This window comes from Perissodus microlepis, chromosome 22 (assembly GCF_051167445.1).
Source record: "Perissodus microlepis isolate ML-2025 ecotype Zambia chromosome 22, ASM5116744v1, whole genome shotgun sequence".
Classification (NCBI taxonomy): domain Eukaryota; kingdom Metazoa; phylum Chordata; class Actinopteri; order Cichliformes; family Cichlidae; genus Perissodus; species Perissodus microlepis.
Window position 1 is genome coordinate 7,632,672 of NC_140481.1, and position 18,456 is coordinate 7,651,127.

General features: G+C 38.6%; 1 protein-coding gene across 1 annotated transcript in view; it reads right to left on the reverse strand.

Moving 5' to 3' along the window:
- Nucleotides 1–4,557: 4,557 nt before the first annotated feature.
- The window catches only part of kcnk9 (potassium channel, subfamily K, member 9), a 54,945-nt gene continuing 41,046 nt past the window's right edge, over nucleotides 4,558–18,456 (reverse strand). The window contains exon 2 of the mRNA XM_084918876.1: nucleotides 4,558–11,999. Within this exon, the coding sequence (XP_084775002.1) occupies nucleotides 11,122–11,999 (878 nt within the window). The 3' untranslated portion in view covers nucleotides 4,558–11,121. The remainder of the gene's footprint in view (nucleotides 12,000–18,456) is intronic.

Genomic DNA, 18,456 nt, shown 5'->3' on the forward strand with positions numbered 1-18,456 from the left:
ATTATAAAAGAGCTGCTTTGCCGCATACATACAGCTGGAGCAAACAGGGAGTTCTGTGACAATTCGTAACCGATTGAGCTAAACATCACACAGCCTCGCGTTACATGAAGATAAAGATGACACTGACGCAGGCTAAATTCACAGAACCTCTCTGGAATGTAAAAATGTCTGTCCAAGTTTCCTAAAAACTGAGCACCTGAATGGTGATTCTGCTTGAATTATTAATTTCATTTTGTTTTTATCTCATATGCACTGTCACAAACTGTTTGGGGTCACTAAGAAATGATCTTGCTTTTAATGTTTTCATGTTTTTACATGAAAACATAATGAAATGCCTTCAACAGTTAAATACAGATGCATTCAGTCCTTTAATCATTGATCATTTTTAATGGAATATTGGCACAAATGTACAGCAGCCATGGAGTTTTTGGTTGCTGAAAATCCGGTGGAACATTGGGTTACCTAATGCAAGTTTATCAGGGTAAAAGGCTGATCGATCATTAGAAAAACCCTTTTACAATTATGTTAGCACAGCTGAGAACTGTTCTGCTGATTAAAGAAGTCGTCAGGCTAGCTGAATGTCCGGAGCGTGAGCAATTACAAAAACAGAGTCATCTTCATTTGTTTAAAAGAAACAAAGGATATAACTCAGCGGACATGACCTAAAACGTAAAAATTTTATGATACTACTTTATACTAGTCCCTTCTTAGAAGCTAAATGCCTTTAACCAATGTAGAAAGAGAAGTAGGAGACAGAACTAAGCATGAATCCCTTACAGGTTCTCAACTGGCAACATCATTAACATATGGCAACGTATCCATGAAGCCACAGTCTCATTGTCAACAGTGAAAAGGGACGTATTGCATTGACAACTAGAGTGCTAAAAGTCTGCAAGGAGATCCTCTGAAGAAGGCAAACTTTTAAATGCTTATTTCTAACCTCGTCAGTTTCTTAGGACATTTATCTGATGTGATCATAGCTCCAATTCACTTTGCAACTCACCCAATTAATAGATTTTCATAAAAAGACTTTTGACCTTACCCCCATGTCATTATAAAAAAACTAATAATTCTGCGGAGCAAACAGCTTTATATGCAGATATAAAGCTGTTTGCTGATATATATATCAGACTGAACGTGTGACAGATCATAACTGTCTGGTTTGAAGAGTCACACATTTACTTACCAATGTAAGACGGTTCCTTTTGGTGATACTATTACATCATCTGCAGTTCACACAACACATTGTGGGATTAAAAATAAGGTGGGCAAAGAACAGATGTTTTTGTTAACTGAATTCAGCTGGCTGTGGTGTGGATATGTGGCCAAAGCTGAAATTCCTCTGATGTTCACTTCAGGCTGCCTCCACTTCACTCCATAGAGTCACTGAAATGGACCGAGCAACCTTTATTTTTGTAGCCCTTCTTAATGAAATTATCAGGAAAAGCATCCTTTGTAAAATTCTCCTAAATCCAACATGTGGAGCGACCCACTGTGGCAATCCCTTGTAGACTGTCCAACACGTTTAGTTTCAGTTTTGCTGAGTGAAAGTCTGGTATTGTGTTAGTCTGTAACTCATCTCTAATAAGCAGTTTGTGTCTGTGTAATAAACACTCTACAGTTTATGGATATAGCTAGCTAATCAAGCCTGCTAGCTGTCTCCCAATTTAACGTACTAATCCAGCCCATTGTCCCATTATTTGTCCCATTTACTCCAATAAAGCAACATGTGGGGAGGTCAAAATGCTAACGTTGGGGCTTCAAAATTCAGAATTAAAATGAATGGGTGTTGTCATGTGTTTACTTCTATCGCGTAAATGTATGTGGTTTAAAACCCAGTGTATATGTAAAATATCATTTTAACTTCACTGATTACAAAAAACAAAAGGAAATGTAAAAGAAAATGAAATTTACTGCATGATTTGTAACCTTTGCATTACCTTAAGAAAGGGGCGCTGAAGGTGCTGTGTAGACATGTCTGCTATATTATCAGTCTTCACTGGAATTACACTCTAATCCCATTTCTCTTCACTTCACACGTAATTCTTCTCTTTTTCAGTCTAAATATCTTGAGACAATCAAGACAAGACAATGATGTTCTGTGTGTTGCCTGCAGGAATATTTGCAGATCGTAATCACCCTCCTTTTGCAGCTTGGTTTAAATTTTAGCTCTATTGCTCCGACATCAGCCTCATTCACTGCATTTAGAAGCAGAGTTTTCCTAAATAGATGAGAATTGTGTGAGATTAGTTGAACCATCAAATGTACAGACAGACTCAATCATCATTTTTAAAAAAATTCTACTGTTCTCCATTGTCTTGTTCTCTTGCATCCCTCCCCTAAAAACGAAATGTCAGCACCTGCTTATTGCATCATATTATTGGTGTGGTGGAGTTGGTACCACTGCAGAACAACTTGGCTCTGCTTACATGATTATTTGAGATGCAAAATTACAGGCTTACCGCCAAGAGAAGGCCTCAACGCCCCTCTGCCACTGTTCTTATTGTGTCGCCCTCTGTGTTGCCTGACGTTCAGGGCTGACAGTATAATTACTACGGTGTGGGAAGAGGATAAAAAGGGATGTTTGTTCATTCTCCCACCTACTAAACATCCAGCTGCACCACATGAGCCACTCACAGAGAAGAAGGTGGCGACTACCAGAAATCCTTCATAACATAAAACTGAATGCTTACAAGTTGTACCTTATTACAGTGTCGTGTGTAGAGGACTAAACTTACTAAAAAGTTAAGACCCAGGCGTCTCTGGCTCTTAAATAGTTTTCATCGTACTTATCTGACAGACAGTTCAGAATTTATATTTAAACAAATGTGACTTCTCCTTTGTGGAGTCCCTCAAGGCTCAGTCCTTGGACACCATTCTGTTTCCTATATATATGTTGTCTTTGGGTAATATACTTTACAGTTTTAAAGGAATTTCCTACCATTGCTAAGCTGGCAATATACAGTCGTGTTCAAGTCTAGCAATCTCAACAGCTTCTCCTACGTCAGCTCATGTTTTTATGCTATCACTAATTGGAAGTGTTTAAATTTCCTCGAACTCAACTCTGATAAAACTGAGGCTTTTGTTCTCTATAAAGAATCTTGGTGTTATTTTTGACTGCTGTCTGAATTTTGAAACTGGAAATTTGAGTGCGCACTTCAATTTTCTCCCGTCTTGACAAGACACATACTTGTCTTTTGTATTTCTCAGTCCTCTCTTGGTTGTCTTCAACTGGTCCAGGATGCAGCATCTAGGCTTCCAACAAAAACTAGCCAGTAATCACATAGAACCAAATGTTTCTGTTATATTATCCTGGTTTGGGGAGGTGGCTGTTTCGGACAAACCAAGTGCTTGTTAGAAACAGGGGTGTTTTAGATTTAGTTATGTTATTTTGTGCTTAGTTAGGATTGGTGTTTGTTTTTGTTTCCCCCTATTGTGTGTAAATGGTTTGGCCAAACCACTACAAAGGTGACCCTCCTGTGTCTTTGTGTTTAGGTCAGGTTGGGGGTTAAGTTGTGTCTACTTTGTTTGTTTAAGCTTCTGGAAGTTACTTTTTTATTAGAGTTATATTTAGTTGACCTCTTTTATGGGCCTACTAATTATATTTTGAACTTTGTCTTTCTGAACATTTTTTTGTATTTTCTGGGGGGGTTAAAAAATTTTTTCCTGTGTCCTCTATGCTTTTGCTGCTTGGTCCCTCACATGTGTCTAACCTAAAGCAAAATCATACCACCAAACATGAATGACTGAAGAATGGAAATCACCATCATCTTTTCATTGCAGTGTCCTTATTTGCTTTCTTGTCATAGGAACGGGAAACAATGTCAAATAGCCAGTTAGGCTCTATGCAAAGTTGACCTCGGAACACCTCTAAATCTCAATAAAAAAGCACATAACCTTAAATATTCTTGCTAAGTATCTTTGTTTCTACTCATTTGTTTTCTAAAATGCACAAATTTGGAAGGCTAGTTTTTCCCCATGGTTTTAGTTTTTATAATAAATTAAGCTATTATTCTGCTTTAAGCAGCCCTGGAAGTGATATCAATAATCTCATCAGGAAGAAACTGAATGAGCATATTTCTCAATAGGTTAATATAATCCCTTTAACATGCACACTTACGGAAATAAAGTAAAACTTAAATATTTTAAGCACAGGCATGGTGATTTGGTTTGCGTACGATTATCATTTATTTCCTCCTGCAGCTGAGATTTGCTCTGATCCTTGCCTGACCACCCAAGTACTTAAGACCTCTCTCTTCATAGTTTTAATTTTTAACTTTTTTAACCAAATACTTTGGGGGTTTTAGTTGCTTCCGGCTTAGAACCTTCTCTAAACTTTTTCTTAAAAGATAAATCAACAACATGTTATAAATTTTGAGAAAATCAATCACAAATGAGTTTGATAAATTTGCCTGCAGCTTTTTAATGAATATGTAACAATGAAACTCCCCGGACTGGATTTTGTTCTCGAAATGAAAAACTCTTCTTGGATTTTGGTAAAATGACTTCAAAGTTGGAGGTGTTAAGCACTTACAAGAAGACAGAGGCTTTCAGAAGGAGGCTCATCATTTTTATTCAAGTGTGTTATGGCTTCACCCAGGCTGTTCAAACCCAGTGATTCACCCACACCAAATCATGCACACACACTCACCAAAAAAAAGGAAATAAAGAAAAAAGAAAACATACAAATGTAAAATGTTATGTAAAATGTTCATTGCACTCTGAACAAATCTCAACGATCTCTTCTCTAAATGTTGAAAAGAGAGCCACACCAGAGAGCACTGTACAGACATCAGTTTCAAAATTGCAACAGAGGACATCAGTGGCCTCAAACCACATGATTACCAGCAAGATGGGCTATAATCTCCTGTAAGGAATATGGTACATGGTATTTTTTGTTCATCAGACCTACAGAAGAACCTATTGCAAAGGATATTTCACAAATAGAAGTTATGGAACACACTTTCTATTATTACACAGATAGTAGTGCAATTTGTGTCTCTTTGTCCCTGTCGTAGATAAACATGGCACTGTTGACAGAGAAATGGCCTGCACATACTGCCACATGCAGTAAGGAACACCTGGAAGCCAAGCATGGCCACATATGGGATGCCGTAAAAAGAAGCAGCAGCCAATGACCAACGGGAATCAAATCACCTCCGTATCGTATGACCCCACGTGGCAGAAGACAATATGCAGCCGTGTTTGTCTGGTGAGAGCAATGGCGTGTGCGGCTGTTTCTCCGTGCCGTCTGCATCTGTTACAGAGTAACATTCAGTCGAGGACCATCAGCGTGACATGTGGTGTGGTGGTTGAAAAATCAGAGTAATATGAACGCGTGTGGGAAGGGGATGAAAAACGATCTGACTTGCAGCTCATGAAGATTAAATGAGTTAATTTGTTTGCTTCTTCCATTCAAAAATAAAAAAAAAATTAAATGATCCATTATGGCTGATACATTCCCCAGAAATGCTGCTTGGAAAAGTTTTACTGTGAAAGTGGAAGCAAAGCAGATGACACTGATCACTTAGTGAGCGTAGATATTTGGTTAACCCTATCAGTGTTCTGGTAATGACAGATCTCGATAATGGTAACGATCATTCTGGTGTACTGCATTCTCAGAGTAACAGGTGAGAGCAGGAAGCACTGAAACGTCTCAACAACAAAGTCCAAAAAGAACAGTTGTTTTCTCTTCAGTGTACTCTTCAAGTACATTCAGATAACCTTGAGCTTTATTAAGGTTTCATATTATCAACAAATCCCCCAAAGAGATCAAAATCAATGATGCATACAGCTGTCTCACTATCTGACCTTATATATTTTTGTGACATTAAGCTGGAATTCCATCATCCGCTTCCTTGGTTGATTGAGATTATATGACTAAGTAAAATGGGGGAAAACAACAACAACAACAACCACAAAAAGAAAACAGGGGACTTGGAGTAAGAATCATCATCACCCTAAGCTAAGTTTGTTTGTGCATTTTGGATAGCTGATTTTCTGGGCCTGCTCTTGTCTCAATGCTTTTTAGCTAGAAATCTATCTGCCAAGCATCAAACAGCAAGCAAAGTTCTTAACTAGCAGGTGATAACATCCAAGCAACCTTGGGAGCTGCATATTTATCTTGGGCAAGAGTAAATATTGTTCTTTTGTATAGATCAGTAGATCTATTGATCTATACATGACTCCAACTGTAATGTTAAACATGTTTACTGGAGAATCTTTCTCACAACATATCCTTTTTCATTGGTAATGTACAAAGATATTAAGTAGCTGTTAGCTTAAAACTGACGCTCCTGACTCTCAACGTTGACTACGGGGTTTGTGTGTTTTAGCTTGCCTCAGTGACGCCTCATTGAGGCCACCCTAATTGAGACTAGGAAAAATAGGTGGTTACTCTGTGATTGTGTTTGTCAATCAATTGAAAGTAGTTGCAGCAACCAGCTGGTTACCTAACCTGTGTTAGCCTGGGGGCCACTTTCAGTTACAAGGCGATTTTGTATTTTGCAGTAAAATGACAATTTATTATTTTATCAGTTTATTTCCATATTATCACAAACACATGTTGGTATGTAGTTACCAGCTTGACCCCATTCAATTGCAGACTGATAGCAACAAGAACAAGAGCTCCATGTTATTGCTGATACATCAGGGTTGCTTTAAAGATGGCATCTCACTTCAAGTGGTCGCGGACTTGGTTGCACACAGTCACAATAATTTTTGTCATGTCACCATCTCTAACCACTGAGTGGCTGCAGCATTAGCTAATTGAAGTACCCACATGCTACCAAACATAGCTAAATATGGTTTTAAGTTGATAATGTCAGCTGATTCATCCAAGTTCACAAAAAATAGCTGATGCAGCTTCGAAAATAGGCTGTGTCAGCTTTGTGTCAGTATTTACCCCTTAGCTGTAAAAGGCTATTGGGGTATTGTCATTACCCTGCTGTGTGGGCGAGCAGATGGCGTGAACACCTAAGTTTGTGAATGAGGTAAAAATTTACCTTTACCTAGGTGTATTTACTAAAAAAAATCTCAGCCGAATCCGAATCTTGGTGACCTCGACCCCAAAAGTCAGACGTCAAGTTTTCTGAAAATCTTGTGAATGCAACAACTTGATAGTAAGGTGACGTAGGATTCTGAAAACTGATAGCATAGTTGTGTCTTCTAGGAGGCTGAGGGGAAGCACTGGCTATGGGTAGTATTTTTAATTAATACTATACTTTTTCTGTGGTTGTGGCCTGTTCAAGGTTCAAGGTTCTTTATTTGTCACATGCATAGTTATACAAGTATAACACACAGTGAAATGTAGCCTGACACGCTCCTCGACATGTGCAAAAATGGGGGGGGAGAGGAAGAACATTATATATATATATAAATAGTATATACTTGTGGGTTATGTTGAACTTTCCATGTTATATCCTTTAAACCTGTCAAATAATCACTCTCCTTGTGTTTCTTGCACCATCTGACTTCATTGTGGGAGGTTGTGGCAAAGCTCAGCAATTATCTCTGAAAGCACAGTGTTACTATTACTGAGGAGTAACGACCCAACATTATGAGAAGGATACCCAAGCTGCTATACACCAGAATAATCTTTTGAACCATTATGAGATGATTGTGTCTTTTAAAAGTTAGGAAGTGATTCAGTCTGCTTTGTCAATGAGTGAGTGCCTGACTCTGCGTGGTGGGGTTCAGATGTTGATTTCCTTATCATCATACGACTTATCAGGACTGAAATCTGTCTCTATGTAACCGCATCTGCTCTATTGTTAGCCCCGAAGCCAGACTGCTATAGTCTAACAATAGATTTGGTAACGTACAAACAGATCTGCTGTTGAAATGTGCCCACTTTAACAGAAACACTGACTGCTGTTTCTTCAAGGCACATATGCTGATGTGTAAAAATACATATGCATCTCAGCCATGAAAAGGCTTTTTTTTTATTCCAAAGATTGTTATCTAAATATCCTGTACAAAATGTTTAAAAGCCAGTAAAGTTCCAATAATGAAACAATGCTTTTAGGGCTTCTCTTAGACTCCATGCCTATGTTTGTCACGACTGAATAGGATCCATAGCTTTTTACGGTTTGCCCAAACAGAATGGCATTCACCTTGTGAGGCATGCTCAGCTACCCAGGAAATTAATAAAAGCCTGTTAAACACAAGGCTGCAGAGAATACTGAAGGTCACGCTTTAACTTGAAAGTTAAAGTGCAGAAGTTTTACCAGGTTTCCAGAAGTATTCATTGATTTTTACATGACATAACCTGCTATGGGAATAAAAAGGCTCCCAGGCCTGTGCAACTTAAAAAAAAATTCTCGCCATCCTGCTCCATACTTTACAAAGAATATACACTTAAATTTACATTTGCATGTTAAAATGTATTTTCAATCCTGACTAATTTACATGATGGAAATTTAAACACATGTGAATTGGACCTTAAAAACAGGCTGGTAATCAACATGAACATCCAGAGTTAATCAAGTATTTCTTAGCCTCATGGCGAGACACAGGCGTCAGGGAGATGATGTTTCTAAGTTGCATTTCTCTGAAAATTTCAAAATGAGAATTTGATATGTACATCGGTTTGTTTGGCCTGTGCGCTTGGACTTCTTGGATTGCATTCATCACCTACAGGAAATCAAGAAAAAGGGGTTTCATTGAAAATTTAAATCTTTTTTTTTTCCTTTTTTTGAATTAAAAGTCATAAAGCGAGGTAAATAACTGCAGGGATTTATCAAAAGAAATGTTCATTATTTGGTAAATCATTCTTAATTGTTTGTAATTAACATAGTTATAATGGAAAAAATCGATCTGCCCATTACATTGAAGTTCATGCACTTCCTCAGATCAGCCTTTCGACAACAAAAGAATCCTCCCTCTCCATTTTCTTCTACTGCTATTTTGCTGAGAGTGAAAGGATCATCCTGGTGTTATCAAGCTTGCCTTATTCACAATCTTGAGCTGTCCCCTCCTATTAATTCGTTCTCACTATTTCAGCTTTCCCCCCCCTTGTTGATGTGTTTATCACCCCGTGTTTCCCTAATGGCTCCAAAGTGTATCCAAATCTCAAGAGTTGTCAGTTCAGATCTGCATGCCTCCCCGTCACTGTTTGCACTCGGGCTCTCAGTCCTACGTGGTTACATTTGTGCAGGTTTCAGAAGCTCGCTCAGGGTTAGCTGCTACAGGCATGCATCATGTACTATGCAGGGCTTTGGAGCATGCTCATATGTGTCTGTAATTAAACGTACACTGCTTCTATATTTAGATGGAGTAATTTAATTGCACTTATCAAAAATTCCACCCTCTGGGTCCGCTTACACTCATCAACATCACAGCACGGTAATGCCAGCTTCATTAATCTGACTTAATTTGTGATTTTCAAACATCCTATAAATTATCTTTTCTCAGCTTAACTCATAGACCCCCATCTTGATAGTTGTGACCGACATTTCCCATAATGCTCCCGTTTACTTGCCATTAAGAGACTGAAAATAAAAGCTGGCCATTACTTCCAAATATCGACAGGGGGTGCTGACTCCTCTGGTTGCAAAAAGGACTCTGTGAAGTTCACGTAAAAATGAACCTACTGCTGATTTTTGATCTCAGTAAAGGTTGTCTTGAGCTTAGGATCTCAGTAGTTTAACATGATCATTATTTTTTGTCAAATGTGGTTTCATTTATAGAAAAACAAATGATAAAGCAAGGTATACTTTGCACATTGCTGATGTGTGATTAAAAAAAAGGGTGATGTCATGGTGACTTTTCCCATCTTCTATTTAGAGTCTATGACTGTAAATAAAAGATGCCAAAACTATTGTAGAATATCTTATGGCGCTCATGAAGCTTTTCGAGGTATAGAAAAACAACCCTGCTGATGTCAGAGTGATGTTATTAGGGGTAACTTTTATTTTTATGTTTTAGCATTAGAATTTGTAAAAAAGTCTCCATTCGAGGTCAAATGAAAGATAGGTTTCATTATGGAAAACATAAGAGTCAGTTTTTTCCGGGTATTGAGCCATACGAGGGACTAAGAGTCTGAAATTGTGCTGCATCTTTAGTAAATTGAGCAATATTTTTTTAGAATCAGTTTTATGTGTGCCCTCCAAATGGCTGGAAGCCAAAGCACTGAATCATCAATTTGTTATACAGTTTGTGGCTGCACTGGATTGTTATCCATTAAGGCAACTCCTACTACAAAAACCTGCCTTTAAAAACATTTTTAACCATATTTGAATGCTAATTATCTGCGCAAAATCATGAATGCAGAGAGAAGCCTCTGCACTTTAACTGAACTCATATTTAGCATGAATGTCAGCGGGAGGGAAAAATCATTATCAGACTCTGGGTACATTAGACCCCAAAAGTGGAAAATCTGTCTAAATGGAAAAGAACTGGGGGCTGATTTTTGTGGGTGTGTGTGAAAATAAAGCTTTTATGGCCAGATCTGATGTTTCTAGAACAGGAGGAAATATCAATAACAGCAGCATGATCCTTTCTGATCAAAGACAAACAGATGCCTTTCACACAAATGTTCTGGAAAAGAGACACAAACAATGTCACAAAAACCATGGCATACTATTAAATGACAGCTAATGCACATGCTAATATTGGCAACAGTATTTTGGCTTGATGTGTCGTGAATCCGTTTAAATACATGATTGCTTATAGAAAACAATACCTGATGCTTTAAGTCACTTTAAATTCTCTGTCTGCAGTGAGGCAATGGAAACATACATAACGGTAAATGCTGCTTCAAGTTATGGTGAAACAACTCCCTTTGAAAAATAGCATTTCCCCCAGTGTGCATCATTTGGTATGTAACCAAAGGTTAATATATCAATTTCTGTAGTGTAAATCTGTAATAAGGAAAAGTCTTGCAGTTTGTGTTGTTTGGTTCTTAAATGGAGCAATCTCTTGAAAAAATAGACATCCATGCTTCATGCTTTGCATCCCCTTGTGTCCGCGCCTGCTGTTCTTGAATAGTTTCCCAAGAATACTTCGATTACATACAACCAAACTGGAGGGGAAAAGTGCTGAAATAAGATTTGGTAAAGGAGCAGCATTGGAAATGTTTGACCTTGTGTATAAAACTTATGGTCCTGTGGTTGTTGGGGTCTAGATAGATTTCCTTCTCCTCATCAGCTGGTGATTGTCTGTGAAGCTGTGAAGGCCTGGAGACACCGAGCTGATGGGCGAAGGGAAGAAGCTGTTTTTCAAGGTGCTGGGCGAGATCTCCTCGATCCTATAGGAAACCGAGTGAAAGTACTGGTTGGGGTTCAGCTGTGAGCTGAATGAGTTCTTGTGGGAAAAGGCACAGCCCAGACCTCCCATCCCCGGACTAGGGCTGTCATGCGAGTGATAGTGCATACAGGAGCACACTGACTGCAGATCAGTCACTTCTGCATGGTATGGCTCCCGTCGCCGCCGTGCCCGGTGCAGCGATTCATCTTGGATGTGGATGATCATGCTGTTCCGATTGCCGGCGAGTGAGGCCCGTTCCTCGGCATCCCGCCGCTCATCCTCACTATTCATAGTCAGGAAACGGAGCACCACTAGATTGAGGAAGGCCCCGATGACCGTAAGGCCCACCAGGATGTACATGAAGCTAAAGGCCACATAAAGGGGTTTCTTCTGGAGGGCCCGATTCTTTTGAAGGGCCACAAAGTCCCCAAAGCCAATAGTTGTTAATGTGATGAAGCAATAATAGTAAGACTGGAAGAAGCTCCAGTCCTCATAATGGGAGAATGCAGCGGCCCCGATGCACAACGTGCCAATGCAGGAGAAAAATCCCACTGTCACCATGTTCTCCATGGACACATCAGTGATGCGCATGCCGCAGCACTTCTTGATGCGTTTCAGAAGGTACTTGACAAAAGTGTTCATCCTCTCGCCCAGGCTTTGAAACATGACAAGAGTCAAAGGGATTCCCAGGACGGCGTAAAACATGCAAAAGGCCTTTCCTGCATCGGTCCCTGGCGCCGCGTGCCCGTAGCCTGAGAAGAGAGCAGAAAGACAGCAGAAATTAGTGATGCGGAAAGACGTCAAGTCCGGGCTGCTTTTGATGCCACCAGTGCTACTGTAACTGTATACTCAAAAAGCCCCAGATCAGCTTTTGTTGACAAACATGACCAAGCAAGAAATCTTCTAAAGAGTCTGCAAGCCGTGCCAAAAGAGGTATTGAATAGGCACATGCCACAGAAATGCGTCTGCTCATTAATCTTATTTGGGCTCAAAGATTATGGCAGGAGGGACGTCCAATTAGTCTGAAGTTTCCAGCGAGGTAAAACAGTTTGGAGGAAGGATTGGAAAAGAGTCATGGAGGAGCCAGTGAAGCTTTTAGCTTAATTAGACTTTATCTTTAGACCACAAGCTGCTGACTCACACACAAACAGACTATTGGAAATCAACCTGTGGGGCAAACAATAGGATTGATACACCATATTCAACTGGGTTTCTAAATGAAGTGTAATTGATTTTAAGTGCATGAATTGTAATTGAATGTTACTTCATAGATTGCAATATGAATGAAACCTGTAGAGCGTCATATTGATTATCTCTCCTCTAGCAAAGTCTTTAGCTGCAAGTATTAAACACCAAAGTCCTAGCCAAGATACACCCACCATCAGTTGGCATGTGTATCACTTCAACAACTGACCTTCAAACAGAGACATAATATTTTTGGTGTACTGTATACATAAAAAAAACATTTAATGTTCTGTGTTTTGAATTTGAATTGTGATTCTGTCTTTTCCCATATGCCCGTCCACCCACACAGGCATGTGTTTAGCTAAGGCTGAAAGCAAACTTGGCTAGATCAATCTGATTTGCAATCGAAGCATTTATATTTCCATATGCAATGTGTGTTGCAATGAAACCTGAGGTTTCATTAGTGGACTTTAAAGAAATGCATTAAGCAAGATTTCAAATGTTGCCTTATCCTATGGCAGAGTTTAAGTGGTTGAATTTTTTTTTTTCAAAGCTGCACTGTCATTATTTTTGCGCGTAATATGAAAGGAGCCGAGTGCACTTAAGAAATTAGAATTAAATTATCACTAAACAGCAACCTCCCATGCTATAAAAAAACAGCCAGTATGGTGCTGAAAGTTGAAGTTCCTCAACCTGAGGCTAACTCCAAAAGGGAGCTAATGACAACCGATCCCTCTGGCAAAATGCTCACTTTTACACCAGAAATAAACAGGTTCACAGCAAATATTCTTGGTTTCAAATGCCAATTGATAAGACCAGTGCTGGTGGTAAATTTTTAATATGTCATTCTTTAATTATTTATTCAGTTATGCTTTATCAAGCGTTAGCATGTTTTAAGCCTATTCTAAGCCTAGCCTATCTTTGCTAGCTAAAATTAGCATTGCTTTTATTATTACAGTGAGTTTATGAAAACACCTTGCTAACCTAGCTGACTAGTTTGAGCTGGCTTTATTTCAAAAGGATTTATGGTTCTCAACCAATCAATAGCTCTCATTGGATTTATGTATCTTTTGGGGGTTTTTTTTAGTTCATTATTTTGGTTTTATTGTTAGCATACTCTAGCTTCAACCGCTCTTTTATGTGGCTTTTTTGGGTACAATCTAAAAAATTCCACAGCAAGTGGGTTGGCGAAGTGGAGCACTGAGCGATACAAATTAATTAATTAATTAATTAAACAATTAATAAGAAGATGAAGACCAAAATGTGAGAAAAAGCGATGTGGATACTAGCAAAACAATGCAACGGTAAATAAATCCAAACATGCAAACAAGCAGATATTTGCCAATCTGTTCCACAGCCACAAGTGCTCCTGCCTTACAACAAAAAACAAAACACAAACTTGATTACACAGGTTTAAGTTTGCTTTTAATAATCTAAAATAATATATAACCACTCAACCCACTAATATGTTATACATATCAAATTTCCCCGCTTGAGATTAAAACCAGAAATCCTGCATGTTCGTCTTGTCTGATTACACTTACATGACACACTTACAGTATGTGTCATTTGACTAAAGCAGCTTGAAGCAGTGATAGATCTTCTTTATGATACAATAAAAGTAATAGCAATCGACGCGAGGATTAGTATCCACATCAGCTTTGTCGGTATCTGCGAGAAAAGAGCAATTACAGATCATATCTGGTGCCAAGCACTGGCATTAAAGAGGCTGTCTAATTTTTCACAGAGACGTCTGAGATCTGCTGCTTGTTCATTAATGAGAGAGTAAACTAAAGTTGGGGGAAAATCAAACCCTTTTCCCATAACTAAACAAACTAATATATACATTAATCTTGATTTTTCAATTCGCCCCGAGCCTGATTCAACTCCGATAATCAAACTCATACAGTGCAAAAGTGTTGGCTCCCCACACGATATGCAGTAGGATGTACTATAATGTTGCAGCACAACAACAGACCACACCTAAACATAACCTTACTGCAGAGAGGCCAGACCAGCCATGCTTCTTCTTTCAAAATAAAGTACTGCTTACAATAAATTTCACTTTAAGAATGTGTATTACTGACTATTGTGAAACTCACAGGAAACAGACAACAGCCTCTCACTTTATGACAGCTTAAATTGTTTTACCAGGTTAAATCGATTTAATCCCCCTCCCAACTTAAATGGGGGCAGTATTGTTAGTTAAATAAAAGTCCAGTATTTCGAATTTCCGTCTTTAAAAGGATTTGAGCTTCCTGAATAAAATCTAGAAGCAGGAAACTTGAGTAAAAACACTGAGCGTAGGTGTTTGTTTTGCATTGCAGCACAGCTTATTTGAAAATTCTTTCCGTGAAGTTGGAAGTGTGTGCATAAAGTGTTGCTGCAAATGAGCCGACTGAATCTGTTGAACAATGAGTAGTGATTACTTTAAATATGGACTACAAAAAGATACGTTTAAAAAAAGGAAAATAAATTTTACTGCAGACTTATTTCGACACAGGTATAGTATTAATGCAAATATATATCATGCAGATCTGCAACTGCTTAATCATGCGATTATTATATACATATATACATATACATATATTATTTACTAATTATTGCAGGAGAAAAAATATTTTTCAGGGTTAATGTCATGTGGAAAATATAGCAAAAACATGCCTGTGGCATCTCAAAAGTCTTAGGCAACTCTAATTACATCTCAGGACAGATTTGTATACCCAGCCATCTGTCTTTTTCCAATCTTGCTCAAAATTAGCAAATTAATTGATATTGATTCTTATTGCTTAAATTTGTTCTCAGCGAGTAATTAGGACGTAATGAATTACAGCAGCAGCTGTGAAGGAGTGACAGCTTTTATTTGATTACAACTCGACAGAGTATGTATATTACCACAAATGTCGTCCACAGATGATCCTTCAGCATTATGGGCTGCACTCAAAGACATTATGCCAACTAAAAACTACTTCTGTTCAGTCATTTGAGCTTCCTGTCACAGGCTTGTTGAAGTGTGATAGGTATTGGTTCAACTTCTGCCAACAAGGCTCGTGTGGATTCTCCTTTTTTTATTATTTAAATCTGGACAGATAAGCACCTAAATGTCAGTCTGATGGTGAAAGCAATGTACCATTAAAAATGTGGACCTGTTAGTGATAAGACTAATGATATTAAAAGGGAAAAAAAGCAAAAAGCAATAAAATCATATCCACAGTGATGTCCTGTCAGTCGGAGCTCTCGTTGCTCCAGCATTCATTAGTGTCCTTGCATTTCCAAGGCAATAAACAGAAGATTAACAGGGCTTTACAGGGATTCAGAGAGATGACCTACAGACCTACAGAGTGGATATTAACTTGTAAAAGTAATCATCTCTGACATTTATTGTATCAAATAATATCCACTTGGGTGCCGTCTATCTTGGACTGATAAGACGATACATCCAGGAAAGCTTATCGTTTTTCTAGTTTGTCCCTGCTGCGTAACTCCTGACACACACGAAAACCATTTCCAAGCTCGAAAAAAAAAGTTGTGAAATCTCGGATAAACTATCCAACTGTCTTAAAGTATTTCTTTGATGTTGCTGATGGGCTGTGTGGAGTCCGTGACAGCATTGCACTGTGTAATCTGTTTGTCCTGTTATAATGACTCTATTATCTCTCGTTGTCTTGGGAACAGACATATTTGCTCTGCCACGCTGAGCCTGTGCCATGCACAGGTGCTTTGTGCTCATGTGTGCACAGGTGAATGCGTGTGTTTGTGCGCAGCACAGCAGAAAGAGAATCGTACTTTAATGAATGATAAAAGCATAGGACAGGAGCCCGGTCACGCTAATATTAAACATTAAGACGTGTTATGAAAAAGGAGGGTTGTGTTTCTGCAGGACTTCTCAAGGGGAGGAAGACGAGACTGAAGCTGCAGCAGGCGGGATTTGTTTGTAAAACACACCGGCCTTATCAGCCTGGAGCACAAAGTGACTCTGAAACGTAGACGAACTCACAATCCATTCAGTGAGGTCCTGCATATTTGCAAAATGTTGATTTGATATGACTCATTAAAATATCTTTGAGAAATTATCTCCTAGACAGGAATCCGTTAAAACGTGTTAAAATTTCAGGGTTGCAATAACCTATGTAGCAGCTGATTGCATTGCTTTAGTAACAGGAGCACAGTTATCTATTTTAAAGCATTTCCATAAACAGGGTACACGAGGAACATCTGCTAACATGTAAAAGAAGAACAAAGAAGCTCAGTATTCTGTGTGTGATCTTAGCGTCTCTCCTAGAGTATTTCAGTATGAACACGTTTTCTGTATCACTGCACATCTGTTGACTCAGTCTTGAAATGTTTGAACAAACCGTAGTGGGAAGTTTGATAACACAACGACACAAAAGTGCCTCCTGAAAGTCGCGTCAGTGTCATCTGGAGTGGGAGGAGGTAAAAGCTGCAGATCAGTGCGCTTTCATGTTACATCCTTTTTCTACAACCAAGCCACGATGAAATTAGTCTGCGAATCACCAGCCATGCTATCGTCTCTGTGAGCCTTTGCTGTCAGGGTGCTGATGTTCAGCAGGTGTACTGTTCAACATCTTAGTTCAGTTTTGCTAATTAACGCCACAGCGCTTTTCTCATGGGGGGGAAATGTAATTAGATTTGCAGATACTGGTCCATAAAGCAACAAGCTAATTAAAAATTCCCACCATAAAGAAATAATACAGAACTTTAATGTGTGTACCAACTGCCGTGGAACTACGGTGCATTTCCATCCATGTTTCAAGAGAGTGCTGATCAAATCACACTGGCTTGTCAAACAGCAAACCCGGTGCTAAAAAACATAAAGTGTCAGAAACCACATCTTTGCTTATACAGCACCAAATCACATTTCCCTCAAGGCGCTTTCTATTTTAAGGTAAAGACCCTAAAATAATACAGATTAAACCTTAACAAGCTGAGAGACTGTCTGGGTTTCTATCAGCGCTCAGACGTTGTATTTGTTCCTATAGAACTGGTATCTTATATATCTAGAAAGGCACCATCAATGCTGAAAGGCACTGCATTTATAGGATTTAGAGCAACATATGCTCCCATTTAGACAATGTGTTTTTGTTTTTCAGAGAAGGCATTGCATATTACTGCATTTTGCATCTTTTACAAGAGCAAATCTGCCTCCAGCCCAAACCTTTTACCAGTTTAAAACATTTGAAATGAGTGACTATTATCGGTGACAAATAATATATAAAATATACATGATCTTGAAAGTACAACCTTCTATTCAAAGGTTCTATTTGGCCCTAATCTCCTCAGTGTAACCTTCAAAACTTCAGTTTGAGTTTAGAAATCACACAGCCTGTCTTTAAAAAAAAGGTTTTCTAAGTTATCTTTTTGATACAACCTGAAGTTAGGACCGGTGACCCTGAAGAGCACTTTAATTATGCCGCTATAGGCATCACGATGCACACAGCATCTCTCTTCTATGCTCTTAGACTCTCTGCATATTTACACTCTAAAAACTGCATGCTGTTAGCGTTGTCTGTAATGTAAGTCTGCCTCTCTCTGCCCCTGGAATTGGATGTGCCAACAAAATGCCAACTGTTTTATTCTTGCTTCATAAGGATGTTTGGTTTTCTCTCTATAAAATCTTTGTCTGAGACTGTTGAAGTAAGTTAGTGCTATATAAGGAAAAGAACATTAATAACTAAATCATATTTGCACACTTTCTTCTAGATTTTAAGGTTCAATATCAGGAGCCAAAACAAAAAAAAATGTTTTTCAAATTTTACTGTTTATTCAAGCTAAATAAAAGCATATAATGCTTTCTAACAGGTTGCATTCTGTAAATGTCATGTAAATCAGCAGCATAGCAGTACTAAGGTTTAGCACTAATATAAAAGGTCAAGGAGTCTAGAAAAGCACTACACAAATACCAGCCCATTTCCTAGTGTGAATGAATAGAAATCAATAATGACATCAGTACACTTACAAAGGTGCATATTTGCACCCCTGCATTAGGGTACAGAAGTAGTCTGA